The sequence below is a fragment of the Rhipicephalus sanguineus genome, chromosome 2 (genome assembly GCF_013339695.2).
Source record: "Rhipicephalus sanguineus isolate Rsan-2018 chromosome 2, BIME_Rsan_1.4, whole genome shotgun sequence".
NCBI classification, from domain to species: Eukaryota; Metazoa; Arthropoda; class Arachnida; order Ixodida; family Ixodidae; genus Rhipicephalus; species Rhipicephalus sanguineus.
In genome coordinates, this window is record NC_051177.1 from 86433724 (window position 1) to 86455103 (window position 21380).

The window sequence follows — 21380 nt, forward strand, 5'->3', positions numbered from 1 at the left end:
ATGAGAGCGTGTTTTTGCACAGCACCTAGAATTAGCTAAAAAGTTTCAGTATGGACCGGTGATAATGAGAGAGAAATTCAGGGCCACAAAGTGTTAAGGCCAAGCAATTCTTTCAGCTCATAACATTGGTAAACACGCACATATTCCTTTCTGGCCCTTGGTCATGTCGTACGAAGATTCTGAAGGTTACAGACTCTTCACTGCGTGCAAGCATAGCATTAGTGGCCTGGTATTAGCATAATAATTTACCTTTACCCACTAATGCCAAAACCACGGGACTTTCAACTCTAAAAGGGCAAGAGGTAACGTGAGCACATTAAACTCTTTACCACAATGGTGCTTTCCAGCTGTTCAAAATAATGCATTCCTCCTTTTCACACACTTCCGAAGGAAATAAAAACCCTCTAAAACCTTTTAAATATTGCATCTGTAAACACAGTTTTCAGTAGCAATACAGGTTTACCTTGCTTAATTTTTTAAAGAAAATAAACACAGGCACTCCATTGGTGGAATAATTTATTCACGCGAATAAAAGCACATTTAAAAGCAGGTAAACTAAAAGCACATTCATGAAGACTAACTTAATCGGTACTAGCGTTCCTTAATCTCCACATATATTTACACAGGATGCATTGGTTATTCGTCAAATGCGTGGTGCAGGCCAAACAGCCCGCCGTCTGCTAAACAAGAACTCAAAACTGCCATGCTGCTCAGCATTGAGAGTCCTCGCGACTTCTACCATGGTTCCTAAAGTCGGCGATTATCTGCAACGCCGTTTTTGTCGTGTCCTCCGACCGCTGTATCATCTGCTGATACCTTTCCTCTTGAACATGCAGGGGTTCACTGTATATCTGTAATAAAACGAAATAACTTGTAAGTTACAACGGCAAAGGGCAAGTGCAGACTGTTATTGAAATAATGGCACATTTTCAAGACAAATAAACTTGACCACATGTTCCTCATGTGTAAAGGGATGATGCTTAGCAAGTGTTGTGAAGGTTGGGAAAAGCAAGGTATTTTAGTTTGATGGTAAAGTTGGTCTCAAAATCCTGGACATGGTATCATTAACTTTAGCTCCACATCGAGACAGAATATTTTCAGAAGTTGCACAGCACTGAAGCTAGGCACGACAACAATCCTAAAGATATGTACTACTAGCAAACAAAACTGCTATGCATATTTTTTGTCTGGCTGATCTTGCATATGGCAATCACAGTACTTGTAGGAGTGGAGCAAGTGATTGTAATCGCATTATAATGCACCACCTTCCTGGATACTGCAACTGATTGGTACAAAAAAGCATAATTTTCAGATTGCACCGATACTTTCCAGCACTTGCAAGGTTTGAACCTTTACATAAGGCACAAAGAAAAAGACCAGTCTGAAATGTTATGTCTAAACGTCGACTACTACAGTGAGGGCTTGTCCATAAGCCCAAACACTCTTCCCAACATGCTACCACGAAATGTTACTTCTGTGTGTAATGCAAGTGCCGATGAATCAGTGGAATAAGATGAACAACTTTTTATATCCCTTCTATCATTTTCGCAACATTGGATATAAAGTTTTAATGCTACACCAGTGCTGCTTTTATAATCACCAGCCTTTTGGGGTAGCAGTAATGGCACACATAAACTGAAAACAGAAGCCTAAATCTTAATTTATTTGTTTCCTAAATCTTAATTTATTTGTTTCCAGAAAACTGACAAGTGCCAAGTTTGGTGTTTGTCTGTAAAGTTAAAAATGCAGCAATCGATGCTGAGTTGTGCCACCAAGGTTGTGAAAAAGAAAGCTCCACTTTCACGATACCTTCTGGGTACGTTTTTAATCGAGAATGCATCTCTACTTGAACCATTATTGTGTGTTTTTACAATGCCATGACAACAAGTCCTTATCGTAAGCCTGATTTTTAAGAGGTTTATTAAAAGTATTTGGCAATGTTTTGCGCATCAGTGTCTTATCTGTATTATCTCTTCATCAAAAAAAAAAAAAGAAAAGGTATGCACTTGCATCTTAGTTACAAAAGTGGTTAATATTTTGTTGTGCAAACATAAGATAAGGATTCGATTACTCCAACTAAAGGAGTACTGACACGATTTTGAAGTGCAGCAAAACGGACGTTTCTGGTTTCCTTGGCATGTAGTGTTAACGCTCTCCCCACACCGCATCCGGGAAACACGTATAAATATTTAAGTTTGATTTTAAAGTTTTCATCTCCCAGCATCTGCAAGGCAGCTTCACCGCACGGAGAGCCCTATGACGTTTCAAGTCAGCTCACTTGGTTTGCGAAGTCTGGGTTCTGCATGCAGCCTAAATCACAGAAATCACTGTCGGAGGCACTGGACGACAGTTCACTCATCATGAACCACGTTCGACTGACAGAAAAAGACAGCAGGTGCATATTTCGTGGGTTGCAGTCTGCCCGTGACGTCACGGGCAGACTTGACACGTCACTATGAAGCCGCCCTCTCGAAACCGAAACCGAAACTGCTGGTTGAAAGAAGCGGTATTAAAAATATACGCAATGCATCACCAGGCACCACGACACTCTTTTTAGGGTTCTCGACACCCGTGCTTTCATTTAGAGCAACAACCCAAAAAATTTTAATATTCATGTCAGTACTCCTTTAAGAAAAAAAAAATGCTGTGAACCTAGGCCTGCAAAAGTTACATTCCGCTGAAAGTGACGTTTACCATAAGAAACTTGAAAGTTTCACAAAGCTTTTAACAACAGCTCTGGCACTTATACAGCGGCTGCCGAATTGAGAGTTGCCATGATTAAGGCACGCCTACTCCATATGAATATCTAGACACTACCACTGACTTGATACACCTCAAATTTAGAAATAAAACACACTGCTGTTTTTGCAGTTTCAATCTGCATTGCACACAGAAGACTTTACGGGAGAATAACCATGTGAAATGCTAATTTCCACCCAGAAGCAAAAGCTCACGGGACGTGGGCTCCACTCCAAATTCTAATTTATGCTCTGTTAGTGCACAACGCTTCTAATCTAGTGGGTAACTGTATAGGTGGCAAGAGCTACTACACGCTAGAACATTTAGTTGGAGGCCATGTTCCCAGACAAATAAGAAATACAGCTTTCTCGAAAATTTCACGTCCTGTAAACTTTTGCTAGAGGACTGGTGCACAATGCAACAAACATGCACAGCTATCTAGAACCCGATATGTGAAACTGGAAATGAATGAACTCCAATTACGTACAGGGGTGTTCAAAAGTTCCCAGGCCACGCTGCCGTAGGATAACATGAGATAGCGGCCTGGGAACTTTGGACACCCGTCTACATCCATCCCACGAGTGATAACTGGATTCAATTCTGTAAATGCGAGTCGCTAGTGTTAAATGAAGTGGTCACTGATTTCACGAAAACTCCTTCACCGCTATAAATTACAAATTGCAAAAGTGATAATTTTGCCTCAAATGCTCTTCTAAAGAAAGGTAGACAGCCTTCGGAGACATTCCGGAGGCATTCGGCATGCAAAAATACCGCTGACACGACCAAGGCCTCTAAATGTTCTGTTGCAGCAGAACTGCAGCTCTCATGAGCACACAAGCACACAGGTGCACACGAAGTACAGTAGTGTTAGAATTGACTAACGTTGGGGATTTCTTCCGATGAGGGATAGTCATCGACATTGAAGCGCCTTTTGGCATTCAGCTGATCTAAGACTGCATTAAGGCGAGTTGCCCATTGCTTCCGACTCCAGTGGATGTAGTCCTTGGGCAGCTTCGACAAGTCTCCTTTCCGAGGACTACCTAGAAAATAGGAAAAGCACAGAAAATGTGACGTGACTGAAGATAAACTGCAGCATGATTACTCGTGAATGGCTAACGAGATAGTTTTAAGAAACTGAAAATTTATAATGGGGAGCAGTGCAAGGGATGACGCCGAATGAAGCAAGGCAATAAATGCAAAGTCAGTCTTGCTTCATCTTTCTCCCTTCCGTCACTCCCAACCATGAAAGGTCAACCGACTTGGACGATTCATCGCTGTTCCAAAATAAAGACTAAAGCTGCACGCCAACAACAATTCATTCAAGGTCAAGCCCGCACTATACACTAAGTATAAGCACTATTTTAGCCACCAATTCACCAACACGTAGCATCGTGAGAGACTGAGGTAACGAAGCACAAAGCATACTCCTGCAAACATGGCCAGCAGCAAAGTAAGGCCCTTATGCTACACAAAAATGTGCTGCAACATTACTTCACATGGCTTTTCAGTGCAAAGTTTATGCAAAGCTTTGCTGGAAGTGTGACCAATATGGCACACATCTTTCAGACATTGTCGCGAAATCCTTATCTGCTTGGATCACACTCACAGGCCAGGAGCCATGGCTACCACACGCAGGAATTGCAAAAGTGTCGCGCCGATCATTTCACACTTCTGTATAGGGTTTCACTCTCATGTACTACAGCTCACAATGGGAAAGTCAGTGTATGTGGCTTACCCTGTGGCTTACTATGACTTCAATGCACAAGAATGACATGTATTGTCTACTTTCACATCACGTCAAGTAAGCTTGCAATACTGGCTGTATGGCAGGAAAAGTCTATAAAGCCACTGCAATAAGCCTTGGAAGAGACTGTACATTGTTGCAAGCAGGTGAAAATTGAACATTTTGCTTACTGGAGTAGCTGTGGCGATTGGTATCATTCATGCGCAGAGGAAGAACATGTGCTACATTGGAGCCTGGAGGTTGCTTTTCAAGTTCGTTTAGCCTTGTTCGCACTATCTCGCGGATGTGTGGCGAACAGGTGCTGAGAAGCCGGTCCAGATTGAAGCCTGGGTTCTTCTTACACAGCCGGTGCAGTACCTGAATATGCTGGAAAAGGAAGATAAATAAAACTCTGGCAGAGAATAAGTTGCGAAATGTTCCAACAGCGCTGCGATAAAAAGAGCTACATATCTTCAAGCTCCCCATTTTCAATTGCCTGAGAGAATATCCACGAATATTGATTGTCCAAGAGAGTACCGCCGTGTGCACATCCTCTTTGCTCTTATCTGGCGACGAAATTTCACGGTGTTATCTCTGTTAAGTCATTGCTAAAGTGCAAGACCCACCTACTGCACCCAAAATTTTTTAGTGCTGCCAGTTCTATGCCACTCTTCTCCAATCAGATGGCGTATATGTAATGCAAATGATTTTGCACATTTGAGAGAGATTGCTGGTGTTCGTACACATTCAAAGATGTACAGATTGCATATATAAATATGCTGACAAAGATGCTTCGGTTCACAGTTGGATTGTGTTCACTGTTATCGCAATATGAATGTTGCTATTTTTACGAGGTAAGTGAAGAGGGACTGGGTGGGGGTGTAGGGGCACAATTTTGCTCCACCAGGAGTTAAATCTCTACCTTGCAATTGTGCATGTGGAGTTCTTCATCGTAACTACAACACAACATACTGTGTCGGGTAAGTCGTTTGGTCAAGAAAATAGAGAACACACACAAAAGGAAAGAGGAAGACAACCAGCAGAGATTGGCTGAATCGGGATCGTAAACCCAAAATTGTAGGGTTGACCATCCCGAGGCAACACATGAGCTATGAAAATGCCACACTGGGAAACAGTATTTTGCCCCCTGCAGATTGTGGTCTCCACCAGTGGGAATCTAACCCTTGACCTCTCATTCAACATCACAATGCCAATGCCACTGAATGATCATGTTGGATACCTACTATTACAAATATTTTTGTATTTTTCTATGACAACCATACAAGAAAAATATTGGCCGTACCTTACTTAGTTATTCATATGGCATTACACTTAGGCAGCATCTGACAAACTGAGAATTATTGATGTAATTATGCAAGCAGATTGGATGTATTCACCAAGGCCATTTCAAATGTCACAATCTTATATGCCCATCTACAGAGATCATTAACGTTTGCTGGGAGTACAATGTCTGGCAATACTGGTGTTCATTCTAGAAAGGGCCATTCTAGAAGCCCATATTTGTTGATGCAATCACATACAAATATAAGTAACCACAAGCTACACATGCTTCAAAAAACATCAAAGAAAAGGGACTGCCAAGCTTGCAGCCTTTATCCAGTGGATAAACAGTGCAGCAAAGAAGCAATGCAGATAACTAATAAAGGATGTACATGTACTACGCAGCTTTACATTAACATAGTTGTACAAGGAAGAAAAAACAAAGACAAAGCATTCCACTCCAAGAAGACTTGCATACTGCCAAACTAAAACACCAGAGCACTACAAGGCTTCCTTTCCATCAACGAAACTATCAGTTGAGATAATCACGTGTCAAACTTTAGTTACATATAAACCATGCTTCAATTCTAACGAAAACTTTAAACATTGATTGCGGTTCTTAAACTGCAACTGAAGTTGACAGCATTGGTCCAAGTAAACCTGGTGCAAAATATATTTTCTTTTCTAAGAATGTGGATCAACAGATTCCACTTACACTGGTTCCCCCTATACAACATGTAACATATTCGAGAACATGAAACACCCCTTTTTTCCACTTGTGAACCTGATCTCTGTGCTTTGGCATACAATCTTAAAGAAAAACAAGCACTTTGCAAATATCAGAAAGTGATGTGCGAGGTCATAATTCTACAGTAATGGCACCTCAAGCACTGACTGGGTGGTTCCCTTATGCACTGGTGTATCCTATGTAACAGTGAATGTGGAATTATATTCATAAGCACTAATTGTACAGTACAGGGTCACAATTGATCAGGATAGATGTACCCCTATACTGATGCCTCCACGGTTAACAACCAGCAGCACTGGAAATGCAAGACAAAGGGAATGACAGCAATAAATGCAAGACAAAGCAGGCATGGTTACAAACTTGCCAAAAACTGTCAGTGGTTTAGCAAGGCCATGTTGACTGGCACATCATACAATCTGTAGGACAAACTGGAAACTAACTAGCACAATAGTAATTGCTGCATGACATTGTGCATGTTAGACTGAAACATTGCTCTTGTCCAGTGCTATGAACAAAGCACTCGTAAGAGGAACATTGAGCAATTCAATGTAGAATATGCTTTGCTAAGGCAGCCACTGAGTGAAGTGTCTTTATATTTGAAGCCAGACTTGTTACTGCTGAAAGCAAACTTGTTTAGGTGTCCAAAAGCATGTTAAACATAGGTTAAGCAATTAATAAAGCATTAGCAAAAAAAGAAGAGGTGGACAGTTTACGAGTAAATTGCACAATAGTTTGTGCTTAAATGAAGCTAAAGTCCACATAGCTTGAACATTTGTGTCTACGCCGCATTGTCGCTGTTTGAGAGTTTTGTTCACCCACACATTTCTCGCGTCCTTGGCATCAGTGCCAAGACGAGATGGTGTTCCTGCGAGTCACTTGCACGCTCAAATTTTTTTTAGAACATGTCCTCTTCCAACTTGTCTCGTTTAGCTAAAATGTCAAGATCAGTCAATGCACGCTCACATTGTTGTTTCAGCCGTAGTCGCGAGTTTCGTCGAACCCGGTGCTTTGTGTCAAGCTACCCGGATGAACCCAGCAACTCATCCATGGCCCATCTCTGACACTGCTTGTTACAGTGCGCTGCTAAGCTATCTGAGAGACTAGGAGAAAAGTATGCAGTGCTTCCCCCACACCAGTAGCAACCGTGGTTGAGCTTCCCATTGGCTGGAGCTGTTGTGGGGCACACACTCCGATTGGCTGTGCCGTGCAAGGCGGAAGTGCAGCATTAGCTGCAGAAGACTGGTCTCCTCCTATGCATGATATACCTACTCCTTGCACCCCATCCACCGTTTGTGCTCCTGCCGTTGGCTCTTCATGCTCGCGCAGTGCATGGACAGATTCACTATGGCTTTTCGCCAGATTAAATGTCCTAGTGCTAGAGCACTAAGAAAGCATAATGCATAGAATTCTACAACAAAAGCACATATTGCAATTTTGCAAGCAGCATGTGTTAGAGTGCCTGAACTGAACAATTTGTCACCGAAGCGAACAATACTTGTACCCTTCAAATGACCCTGAAGGAGTCTTCAGTAAGAATCAGCAAAACCTGCGCATCAAGCATTTTGGGTAAATTGTAAATCAATTAGCCACCAAGCCAGTGAATCCATGTACAAGTTTATTATTCACAGCATAGAGCGTACACAAAAGCTGTTACCGCCACAGCGAATGCAAATTAGGGTGAACACCTTGCGAAAGGCTCATGCATGCATGGCAACATTCAGAAACAGAGAATGCAAGGCAATAAAACAAAATACAGTCTGGCTAACAATAAATACTTAGTTGGCAGCTGCAACTCTGAAGAGGCATGCGATGAAAAATATAGCTGCACATACATACACATATTGGCAAAGGTCGCTTGCTTGCCCTGGGCAAGATCAGTGATCCCATGACAAGGTCCCATGGTTCAAGTCTCTTGCAATCATTGCTTTATGTAGCAGACTACCAAGCTTATGTAACAGTGTAAAAGTTCACTGTAAAACCACCAAGCTAACTTTTACACTTGAGAACATGAAGTTCTCATGAAGTTTTACATGAACAACAAAAAAACAAAAACATCCAGGGACAAAAAGACAGCCTAACAACTAAAACAATGCTAGTGTGGACACGCCCTCCTCTATGGCCTTTTACATGTGCCAGGCGACGTAATATTTTGCAGAAAGCAGCAACGAAAGAAGTAAGGACACAAAATGGAATGGAAAATCTGGTCATACTTCTGGCCAACAGTTCTGCCAGACTGCCTTTATCAAAAACTGTGAAATTTTGTTCCAAGCAGCACTCTTTTGCTTATCAAACATGCACATTTTCAATTTTTCCTGAAGACTGCAATCGGGGATGCGAATGATATTCAGGGGGCAAAATGTATGCATGAAATACAGCCTTAAAAGTTCCTATTACCTGCTTTTCGTCATTACATATCCTATATCAAGCAAATTTTTCCAACCACTCAACAGCATAACTTGCAAGTAATGCTAGTCGAAGCACAGGCTTTTTCAATGCCCAAACGCAGTTCTCTTCCTACTCTACAAAACATTACATCAGCATGCCATGACGAAGACCACAAACAAAATGGGGCAGCATTCGGGCAGGTTTATTTTGTCTTAAACACAAAGCACTTCAGACATGCACCATACAACTGAGTGGCATAAATGAGACCTTTCACAGAGGAGTTAACTATGCTAAAGGACAAATTCTGATCAATAAGGATCTTTTTTAATTTGTCCTGGATGTGCGTGCACTAATGTGTCAGGGTTCAATGTCCTGAAACTGCACATATTGGGTGGGAAGGGACACTTTAGTGGAGCGCTTATTTGTTTTTTTTTTTTACATCTGGGGTTGCTTAATGCACACCGACAGTGCAGTACACGAAAATTCTTGCATTACTTCGATTACTTACACATACTTGGATTACGTCAACCATGTTGGGGAATCCGATACGCAACCTTGCAATAATCCGTTCAACACAACAGCCATGGTGGAGAGTCATTAACGCTAATTTAGTGAAATTTGGTGCCAAAACCAAAGGTACGAGACATGTTGCTGTGAGGAACACCACATTAGCATTTACTGCCTGGGGTTCTCTTGTGCACCTAATTCCAAGTATATACAATCGCTCTTATATTTTGTCTCCAGAAAATTCTAGTGAATGTTAATAGGGAGAGCCAAAAGAAGAGTGAATAGCAGCACTGAGAACATCAAAAAATGTCGCCAGATACCATGAGCTCAAGCTAGAACGCACAAGGAAGTCTTTCTATTGTGCAACTCTTCTTGATGGAACAACACTTGGCTACAGGTTCCCAACACAGATATACTTTTTCGCTAGCAGTAAAAAGGAGGCAGCCACATGACAAAATAACGAGTTCCGTATAGCTCAGTTGAGCACAGAGTCGCAAGAATATCACCACCCGCTCTGCTGTACATGGTTCCGTACCGTACTTTGCTAAAATGCTAAAGGTTAGAAACGTAAGCATGGGCTACTACTCAGGAGTTGACCATAAAACCCAATGGCCTTTTCCCATCAATCCACTGGACATGGCTAAAGCAGTAAATCAGCCAACAAGGTTGCTTAAATAACAAGCACGAAGTTTATTGGACTATTTACAAAACAACCGCGTAGCGTTCACCAAAATGAAAAACAACAACGCAGGCTAGCTTTTCATGGGCGGCTATTATTATGAGTGAGGCGATAGTAGGAGTGTAGCCAACAGCTTTTCCATGTGCTTTTGATTGAAGCTATTCCTGAAGCTGCCTTGAAATTAAGTAGGTGAAATTGTGGAATTACTCGCGAGTGGAAGTATTTATGCAGAACGATACTGTACTAAGGCGCATAATTGGGCCGGTTGGTACATGTTCAACGATACGAGAAACAGCGCAAAACACGGGGCAGTCAATGAGACAGACAGAGCTTGGTCTGCCTCATTCACTGTCCCGTGTTTCGCGCTGTTTCTCGTATCGTTGAAGGATACTGTGCTTAGGGATCGGAATACTAACTCGATTGGTAGCATCCTTCAGAACACTATTGGAAAGCCTTCAAACAAAGACATTTTTATATAGTACATTGCGTGTGTGTGTAGGCCACTCTGTGCAAGTAATGCGGAAGCAAAAGTTCCAAGAGACTACTGTCCAAATACGGGAATCTACAATTACAGTAACGGCTTTCTTACAACTTTTCCTCTGTAAAATTAGCTTGCTCATTTTGTACTACTAACTACTCTCCCAAGAGAGCACATGTGTTCGTGAAAAAGACAGTCCATGGATTTGGAGAAAACTACATAAATCATAGAATATTATCCCACAAAATATAGCGCACATATCTAGTGGAGTACCTCATCTGTGTGCGCTGTGCAGTCTCCATTAAAGCTGTGACCGTGTCGAAAAACACACGATAACATTTGGCTCAAACAACGAGCGCTTTCTGTGGCACTTCTGTAGCATCACTACCACCTAGCTGAAACTTGTTCCACAAGTAAGTTTCGCTTGACATACGGGATAATCATTACTTGAATTGTGCCTTGTGACCATACATTTGAGGACCATCACAACTGTGTTCTAAACTTGCAGCCTAAATGAAGTGTGAATTAAGGCGACAACGAAGCTACACTTTCCTTAACGGCTCTTCTTATATTGAGTCATTTACTAATACTAAAAACATAAAAGTTAAAATAGTACCTAAACCCCAAATGGTGCTACGACAATGAGCTTCAAGCCTAAGTGATGGCGTGAGCCGTGTATGGCTCGTGTCAGTAATGGCGGGTCCGTTTATTAGAGGAGATTTTCAACACTGAGAAGTTGTTCTTGGGCTCCATAATGGAAAAAAAAAGTACCAAGAAGGCTTGGCACGATTACCATACAAACTGCCCTTGCATTCCCATTGCAGTAATGGGTCGAGAATTAATGCTGCACACTTGCTGTCGCACATGGGATACACACGATGAGTAACAGTCCACAAGCAGTAGAAAAAAAAGGGGCAGACATTCTAGCTTATCACAGTAGGCACCGTTTGGCAAGGCACAGTCTTTCATAGAGTGTCCGTAGCACAGAAAAAAAAAAATGGAATGCCAAAAGAGTTCTTGGGAGTTTGGCCACAAGGGGGTTTTTGTTTTAGGACTGCGTTAAGGCAGTCAAGCCTACCTCGTCAAAGTCGTCTTCACTGCTCAACTTGAGCATGACGTTCTTGAACTGCTGATGAACGCTCTTCTGCTCGGATTCGTCATTGCTCTGAAAGAAACGGCGGGGAATGGGGGAGAAAAAGAAAACAAGTTCACGTTAGCTTCCCCTAGCTGTGCCAGATTTTAAAGTAACAAACAAAAACCAAAAGTAATCAGGGTTTACAGATGTAGTTCACTAACCCAAAGCGAAAATGCAAGAGTTAATTAGGAATGCTGCAAATGGAGGGCTATACTATATTTTCTCACATACACGATACAGAAATTTCGGAGCCAAAGTCGGGGTGCGGGGTTTACGTGAATTTCGGTGTGCAAATTGGCTTCACAGCAATTTGCGGGGATTTTAAAACATTTTTATGTTTCTGCAGTTTGTAGTTAAGGGCATGGGCTATATCCAGGAACGGGTTATATGAGAGAAAATACGATATATTGAGCTTGACCAGCTGGGGTTTCTTGTAACCAGCCTCGATACACGAGCACTGGTTGCTTTCCACTGGCATCAGAGAGAGACAAATGAATTCACATCCCCATGTTTTAAAGGAAGTCCTCTTCTAGGTTCCCAGCGGCACAGTAGTGTTCGAACAAAATAAGCATGATCACATGGGCCATATCCCGCAAACCCATTTACAATAGTTAAGTTTGTGTAGCCCCGTAGTCAAGCTAAACTAAAAAACCCTTTACTAGGCCGACTAAGGGCCATCGTTTCTGCGGATTTGCGGCTAAATCGGGATTGGGGAATTGGCACATGGCACCCAAAGTTTTCGAATTAACCATGCTGGTACTGACCGCTGCTTCAAATTATTCAAATTTACATTACAATACGGGGCCAAGGAAATCCTTCCAACTATGCATGATTTCGAAATACAGCATAGACTGCTTATAACGTAAGTCGCCGGAGTCGTGAATATCTGCACTATAAGCGGTACCGCACTATAACCAAAACAACATTTTTGAAAGGTTGCACGTGTACAAAACATGACCAACAGGCAGGCGCGCGATTCGGACTATCGAGGCATGCGACTGGGACGTAAGTTTGCATATGCTTACATTTTAAAATGTTGAATGGTTAGCCTCCGCGGACCTGCGTTGCCGACATAGCGAACGCGGAAAAAATGCGCCGTCACGAGAAGTCGCCGCGGTAACACACAGTGCGTGCGTGATGTCGAAAACGGTGGCGACCACAAACCACCACTCGAGTGTTACACACGCACGCCCGCGTTTTCGTTAAAGATGTAAGCCACCCCTTCTAAATGCAACAACTGCAAAATGTTTCATTGACTCGGCACCAAACCGCAACTTCTGTAGTCCGCGGCCGCCGACGTGGCAGCTAGCGCTTGTTATGCCTAGCGTGCGCGTTGCAACTTGGCATGCCGTCGCGAGAAGCTTGCCCTAGACAACACTGAGATCGGGCGTAGAAGAGATCTCACTCGCGAGCCGAGGGCATCACGCGTGAAACAAAGTTTCGGTTCGCCATCGGGAGAACAGCTGCGACAACTATCCTGAAAAAGTCTTTCAAGCTTGCAAGTCCGCCTGTTGGCGGCAAAGGCGAAAGCTCAATCTAGTCTCAAAGCATTGCTACTTGCGGGGGAATCGAGGTTGCACGCGCGATATCTGCGCTCTACGACGAAGCAACTAGTATTTTCCTGACGGAGACAAACAGCGGTCGCGCTCTTGATGCGGACGCGGGTGCCCGTTCTGTATGTAGCGGAGCGCAAATGTCAAGCGGCCGAAGGGGGCAAAGGCTTCTCAGTTGGCCACGCAACCGCTCCCCCTCCTCACACCATGCACCCGCGGACCCGCGCCGGGCTGCTGCCTCCCACCGCCATCGCTTTTTTTTTCTCCCCCTGCTTCTTGTTCGTTCGTTCCGTGTCCCCTCCTCCTTTGTAATGCCGTCGCCGTTCTCTCCCCCGCCGGCGCATCTCCACTGAAAAGCACACTTGCTCCCTCGCATCTCTGAGAACGTTTCGGCAGCCGCATGATAACCGGTCTGTCATCTCGGGGGACTGCACAATAAGCGGTATGCGTATACATGGAGTTCTATGGGAGGGTAAATGGGAGTCGGAAAAAACTGCATTATAGCCGGTACTGCACTGTAAGCGGTTACGTTATAAGTGGTCTGAGCTGTAACAGGGTTCGAATTAATGAGGTTTTACTGTATTACCCTCACATCAATTCATCATTTCTTAAGTTTAAAAGCTTGTTATACCGGCTTATATGCTCTAAGTATAGTAAATTTTAAAACGTAACATATTTTACAGGTTATGACTTGCATTCTAGCGAAAGTCAAATCCTGCTATTACTCAAAGTTGCTTCCACTTCCCTTTGAACCAAAAAGAATGACATATGCATATGCCTTGTTTCAACTTCAAAAATATTGGGCTGGTTAGTTGGGTCATGACAGATATGCTCATTTTTCTTTATAATATGCGATACAAACTATTCGAATTCACTTCGAAATTCGCTTCGACCAAATCACTATTCGCTTCGAATTCGCTTCGGACCTAAAATTTACTATTCGCACAAGCCTACAGAATATACATTTTGAAGATAAATGACCCAGGAATAGTATAAAAAATAATAAATGTTCTACACAATGTTTCTATTAAAATATACAAAAACATCTGAACCTAGGTACTGCTTCGCTGCTCGTGCAATGCGGTGAAGCATTTCCTGGTTTTCGCAAGACACAAGTGCACTCGTGCACTTCTGGCTTAATTTTTTTTTTTTTTTTACGAGAATAGCCTGATGGATGCCCGCGATGTGAACAACACCTATATAAATCAGATATGCAATGAACTTCACCAGTTCGTCTGGCGTCACCTCGTTCCATGAGCCACCTCTCTCCGCATAGGTTGGCGTTCCAAAATATGCATGCAAGCATAATTATTTGTATTTTTGCAGATAGTATTGAAAAAGAAGAACAAAATCACGCACAGTCCTAAAATGTCTCTCGCCACTCTGTAGTGCGGAGCCGAGATCTGCTCCAGCGGCCTTCGTGTTGTGAGGAGAAGCTTTGCAGCCGGCACCAGCACATTGTGCCCCAGCGACGTGTGGACCTCGCACATGACCAGACTAGCTCTAAGATTATGCACAAAAGTCAGCAGCAACGCACGCGTCCCGGAGGAGGAGACCACTCGAGGCCGTAAACGAAACCAGCCCCTGAATGCCTGCGGATATTCCAGGCTGACTCAAAATAGCGCCGGCATCAGAGCTTGAAGCTGAGGTGCTGTGATCTTAGGACTCAAAGCTCGTCGTCACTAAATTCAAGTGTGGTTGCAAGACAGTTTCGAGCGGCGCACGTTTATTGTGGCGCAGATAAGTGTCGTCGTCACCCATGTGCACGTAACGACGACACCACAGGAGCGACTAGCGACACGGGATGCGGCCTTGTGTCTGATATAACAATAGAAGCGAAACCGAAGCTGCTGGGAACTGGCTGAAAAGGCCACGTCCACACGTCATACATGCGGCGGACCTTCGGAAATAACTTTTGGTAAAATAAATCTTCCTCGACTCCAAACAACAGCTCTCTAGTGTGTGGGGATTGAGGCTTGCCCGCCGCCATTGCACTGGTTTTTCGCCTAGTTCTGCCATCCGCATGTCCTATCATGACGCTCCCCTCCTCCGCGGTCCTACGGTGCTGGGTGAGGGGGAGGGGTGACGTTAACATCCCTCACCCCGACGCTGGTTCTCGACTGTGGCGCCATGCTCGAGTTTCGCGTGGCGGGGGGAGAGAGACGCTCTCTGGACCTCATAGGGTAAGCACACGTTTTCTTTCCCGTCCGTCGGCTCCTTTGTTCTTGGGGCTCGCTCAGACGGAGTTCGCTAACGGTGCCTTGCGCCAGCGGCGAGCGCTTACCTTACGTTGTCCTTTCCGAACGCTAGGCCGAAGAGCGGTGCGGTGTTTCGCACGCAATCATACTACGCCGACCCGTACCTATCGAAGTCAACGCGAGCGGAGTTTGCCCTTGCTCGAGCGATCGGGCCCTGTGGTCATTGATCGTGAGAGTACGCAGTGTAGTCGTGAGGGACCATTTCCCTCAGCAGTGTGTCGCTGTGAGCCATTTTGCCCGTGGAGACGTGCTAGCAACACCCTTTGTGTTGTATTTTCGCCCGTGGCGTGGTTAAGCCTGTTTTGCTTCTTCCGCCGCCTTTGGGAGCGGGCGTTGTACTGTTTGTGGTGTTGCCGCAGGGTTGCGGATCTCGAGAGCAGTACTGTGTACTTGCCGTGCTGAGCTCGGCACCTTCGTTGCACCCGAATGCACGTGTGCAGCGGCGCGCTAGTTCACGCGAGGCGACGGCAAACGCAGCCCTGTGGCTCGCTAAGTCCGAACACACGCTAGTGGCCGTACTCCTGTGAGATACGTGCACACTACAAGTGAACAGCTGGCATAAATTTCAGGCCATTATTACCGCTCAACACTGTCACATTGTGAAGCTGATGCCATAATTTGACATTTGACTTGCAAAAGTCCTTTTGGTTACAGAACTTTGATGTTACTGAAGCATAACCCCAAGCGGCACGCATTTCTCTCAAGTTTGTCAGCCAAGCGCATTTTCCCAACAACACACGCACATTATTTCGCACAAAGGTCTCAAAAATCACTATGTTGCCAAAATGAGCAAATACAAACTGATTCTGAAAGTTCAGCGGCTGGACGAACTAGTAGGAGGTGCTAGGTGCACGAGAAACAATTTCAACATGCCAAAATCGACAATTCAATGTGTCGATCACCAGTGATCGATTTGAAGAGGCGGGGTAGCGAAAGAGTTAAAGGGACCCTGAAACGATTTTGACGATTTTGTACGAACACATTGAGCCGGTAGAGCAAGTCCCAAGTATCATTTACAGACCGATTTAAGCTCTGTGCGTAAACTGTGTAATTTATTGCAAGGTCTTAAAGCTGCGAATCGCCACCGATCACAGCGGCTCAGCCAAACGCGTTTTCAAACCGCCCATTTCCAGTGTGCGTTGTCGTGGAAGCGCGACGTCACGCAGGCGGCTGATCCGATTGGATATGTCCAGTCCACATCACTGAACCTCCTGTGAACAGCGAGCGTCGTGTACCTGTGTTACAACGTGCTCCGTGTTGACATGAGCTGAGCGACAGTGTTTATTTCGAGGTTTCTTGGACACAATGAATTGCACTAGCCGTGTTGCGTACCACATATCTAGCAATTTCTAGCAATTTGTGACTTGTAAAGCTGCGACATCATGCAATTTTCATGAGGCATCTGGGGAGTGGAATCCCTTCAGCTCATCGCTGCAATGAGCGTCGCGCTCTCGCTATCGATTCAACGCCACGATCCACGTTTTTGTGGCTGTAACTTCACCCCTGAAGACGCAACCACATTGCCCGAGTTTACGCTTATCGGTGATCGTTCTCGAATTATTTTTGTTTGTCTGCATGCTTTTGCAGATCGTCGCCATACAGGAGAATAAAACAAGATCTGCTGGTAGTGTGGCGGCACCTGTCGGAGCAGATATCAACCACTCCGCGAGCTTCGTCTTTGTTGGGCCTCCGAGATTGCGCGCAACCCGTCGGCACGCAATATCTGAGGCCATGACTGGGCGAAGCTCAAACCATCGAGTGCGCTCATGAGAGCGCTGCGATTGCCGGCGATGCCAGGGTGTCTGAGTTGAGGGTGCAAGGCAGTGGTGAGGAGGAGAATATAGATATAAATTCCGTAGCAGCCTTGGTACACGGTGCGTCACTTAATTTCTGGTGCGAATGATTTGGGGATGCTCCTGCCTAAACGCTGACAAAACTTAAAAAAAAAAACAGTTTCAGGATCCCTTTAAGAGAGGGGTAGAGAGAGTTCTAGAGGTGATACAAAGAGAAGCACATGAATATTTTACCCTTAGCGACACATACCTTGTTCTGAGAGTCATCAGAAAATCCCCTGTTTGCAGAAATCTCTGCACTTTTGCGAGCGTGCATCTTCAGCATCTTGGTGATCGTATTCACGAGGGAAGACTCTTCTTGGCCTGGCACCATTTCTGCATACGTCAGCAGCTGCACGGTAAAATGAATGCCCAGAGTTATTTAGAACTACCTGCCTGGGTTGCAACAAATCTGAGCTATACAAGTAGAGTTACAGAGATAGCTTTGGGTTCATAGACAACACAAGCTAATGCATGCACCAGTTTTCTTGATATAGTCATCACCCCCACAACCTTATATGCGCCCAGTGAAAGTCGAAGACCCCTCCCAGCAATCTTAAATTATTCACGCACCTTCACTTTGTTAGTGCAGTGGTGCTTACTGGGCTGCCCTGTACTCGGCATCTCTGTAAGGATTTTAAACTGCAGCCGAAATATTGCCGAGCAGCTAAGATTGAGGTTTTTCCTGTCAAGTGCAGGCTAAGGAACTTCAAATTGTGTTTGTTTGGTTGAGTTTTCCTTTACTTCCATTGCATTACATGCTGGTGACAGTGCGCGACAGACGTCATGCAGCCAATTTGAGATTTAAGTGCGAGAGAACAACTGCGACCACCTTGGCCACGACATCAACAGTCATTTTTCTGAGTGAGCCCTTACTGTGGTTTTGTGGGTGGAGCTTGATGTGAAACTACCGTATTTACTCATGTAATGAACCCACTCGCATAATGAACCCACCCCCCACTTTGGTCCTAGAAAAAAAAAATGTTTTTGACAGAACCACCATGCATTCGCAACGTGGTTCAGTTAGTAAGCCTTCAATAGCATTAACTGACAAGTACATCACGGTGATCCCCGGCAGCCTGACGTCCGTGCTGCAGCCCCTTCACGTTTCCATTAATAAGTTTTTTAAGGACAATGTGCGGCGGCTGTACACAGAGTGGATGGCCGACGGAAACCACGCCCTGACTCCTGCCGGTAAAATAAGGAGGCCATCCATCGAGATGCTGTGCCGCTGGATTCTGGAGGCGTGGAGCCAGATTCCGAGCGATATGATCGTCCGGAGCTTCAGAAGACTGATCTCCAATAGCCTGGACGATACAGAAGATGATGTGCTGTGGTCTGGAGATGACGAGGCGGGAGCAGCAAGCGACATAAGCGAGGATAGACACTGACGGCGATGGAAGCGAGTAGGAGCGCCAAAACGTGGCCGTCATCAATAAAGCTTTTTTTTCGCATACATTGCGTACAAACGCTTACTTTTTAAAGACTCAGGTATAATTATTGAATTTCTGAACACTGTCATGCGAAATTTCAACTTTTACACCTACCGCAATTTTTTTTTTTCCGCGTAATGAACCCTCCCCCAAAATTTGCATCAACATTTCTGAAAAAAAGTGGGTTCATTACGCGAGTGTACACGGTAAGTTGTAACCGACTAAGGATTGATTAACAGAGTAACATATTTGTTCCGAAAACTCAAGGTGCAACATGGCCTACCTTGTGACCTTTGAGCCCGACCAGCTTGTAGATGATAGTCCGCACCGTGCGCAATGGTGTGTCTGAAGGCCGACCCTCCCAGAAGGAACCCCTGTACGCCTTCAGGAACAGGTGCAGGTCCAACAAGACCATATCCAGGCTCAGCTCGTCCACAATGTTCTCAAGCGAAGACATCATCTTCCACAAGCACTGCAGCCGTGGGGGGAGGGAATACATGTCAGTGAAACGCTAAACGCAAGGCATGAACGTAGGATGGGATTGGGAAAGTTATCAATGGTTCCTACTCGGGGATATCAGCTCAAGTTAATGACGGACAGAAAAGAAGAAATGAGTTTTGCTGACCTATGCTTAATTACGTACAGATGAAAAATCCATGAACACGGGGTGTCGCTGAAGCCAGCATTTTGACAAGTGGTCTTGTTTTCTTTGAGGTCGCAACTTTGTTGCAGCCTCACTTGTTGCAGTGTTCAAGACAAGCCCGCTTGTCGAAGCGTTCGTTCCAGCGACACCCCGTGTTCATGAATTTTTCATCTCTGCAAGCTTCCATCTGTGCGTGAACTTCTGGCTTTTTACTAGGCTTGTGCGAATATTCGAGCACTTCGAATACAGTAGAACCCCGCTGTTACGTTCCTCACTGCTGCGTTTTCCCGGCTGTTACGTCGTTTTCCGCCGGTCCCGGCATAGCTCCCATAGGATACAATGTATTGGGAACCCCGCTGTTACGTCGTAACTGTCGGACCGTTCCCGTATGATACGTCCCGAAGTGCGCCTGGAGCCGACCGAGTGACTACCAAAGAGAGCGGCCATGACGCATTTTCACGCAGCTTGGCCTCGTTTGACCGTAATATTAGCCGCATGAGAGGCGCAAGCAACAGAATCTTTCAATTGATGCAAACAAAAGCATGGCCTTCGAGATTCAAATTGCAAAGATGGCGTCTATGACGTAACTGCTCGCGAAAGCAAGGCCTTCGAGATTGGCGTTTACTATTGACAAAAGCATAGCCTCCGAGATTTGCATTGCACAAACATGGCGTGTATGACGTAATTGCTTGCGAAAGCAAGGCCTTCGAGATTGGCATTCACTTCTGCCATCGCGTTGGCGTAGACTCATCATCATCGTTATTTGTCGGAGAACGGGAGGAGTTCGAGCTGGTTGGAGCTCGCATGGTCGTGCGTGCGGTTCGCGGTCGGACTCGCCGCGCCGGTCGTGATTGCGTGTGCTTAGTTCTTTCATGCCTACAGCTGTTGGTGTTAAAAAAATCACATACGTTGATTACATTTCTGTGGATAAGGCCGTCCTAAGCTCCGCGTTTCTATTCATCGACTAGATTGCGGCTGAGCGCACCAATTTTCGTGCTGCTCGTAAGAATTGAAATAAAATTCTGTACCACTAAATATTTTGCTGTTTTTCCTGTTTTTCGGCTCTTACGTTTCCTGTCTCTTACGTTTATTTCCTACGGTCCCTTCAAAAACGTATCAGCGGGGTTCTACTGTATTCGAACGAATATTACAGTATTCGAATTCGCTTCAAAACGAATTTAAATTCTAGGAAATTTCGAAGTATTCGAAATGAATGAATAGACATATGTAAACCGCATATTACCCCCTGTAAAAGTGGTTTCGCTGCAGTGTGTGCTATACCGTGAATACACCTTTCCAGAAAAAATGCGCACTGCCACGAAGCCCCACTTCAAGGTTAAATTAACATAAAGTAAAACCTCGTTAATTCAAAGTCACTGGGACTGTGAAAAATCTAATTAAGCGGGTTTTTGAATTAACCAAACATACAAAAAGCGGGATGCAGGGAACTGAATTACTGGAAGTAATCAGAGGTGGCCGTTTGCTGTGCCTGCTAGTTTGCGGCTACAAGGGTTATGTTTTCCAGCAATACCTGGCCCCTAATTTGCCACTAAACCGGGGAAACGGCGGGCTTCGCTGCTGCCAGCGCAAGAAAAAAAAGAAAGAGGAAAAAAAAACGGTCTCGTGATCAACTGAAATGCGCGGCCGGGGAAAAAAAAGTCGTGCTTCGCTGCAACACAGTGGTGACACGCGGGCAGCATGCCACCTGCTCCTCGCAGCATCAGCGCGTCATGATGCGACCATTCGTCCATTCTATCTGGTAAAATAAAGAATTTAATAATGACCAGTGTGACGGAATTCGAGATGTGTTCTGGGTGGAAAAGATGATCATTGAAGTTTTCGAACAGAGTTTTCGGAGTAGGCGCTGCAGGCGAGTACTCCGCCAGCAGTGCAACTGCGCAAACTGCTGGAACAACCACCAGTCGGAGGTTCGCATACATCGTGAATTCCGCCAGACCGCCCTTTATTAATTTCTCTATTTTCCCA

General features: G+C 44.8%; 1 protein-coding gene across 1 annotated transcript in view; it reads right to left on the reverse strand.

Annotated features, from left to right (window-relative positions):
- Positions 1-499: 499 nt before the first annotated feature.
- The window catches only part of LOC119383292 (cytoskeleton-associated protein 5), an 87401-nt gene continuing 66520 nt past the window's right edge, over positions 500-21380 (reverse strand). Inside the window, exons 27-32 of the mRNA XM_037651360.1 lie at positions 19035-19223; positions 17530-17670; positions 11619-11705; positions 4654-4849; positions 3622-3779; positions 500-851 (exon numbers count right to left, since the gene is read on the reverse strand). Coding sequence (XP_037507288.1) covers positions 711-851; positions 3622-3779; positions 4654-4849; positions 11619-11705; positions 17530-17670; positions 19035-19223 — 912 coding nt within the window. The 3' untranslated portion in view covers positions 500-710. The remainder of the gene's footprint in view (positions 852-3621; positions 3780-4653; positions 4850-11618; positions 11706-17529; positions 17671-19034; positions 19224-21380) is intronic.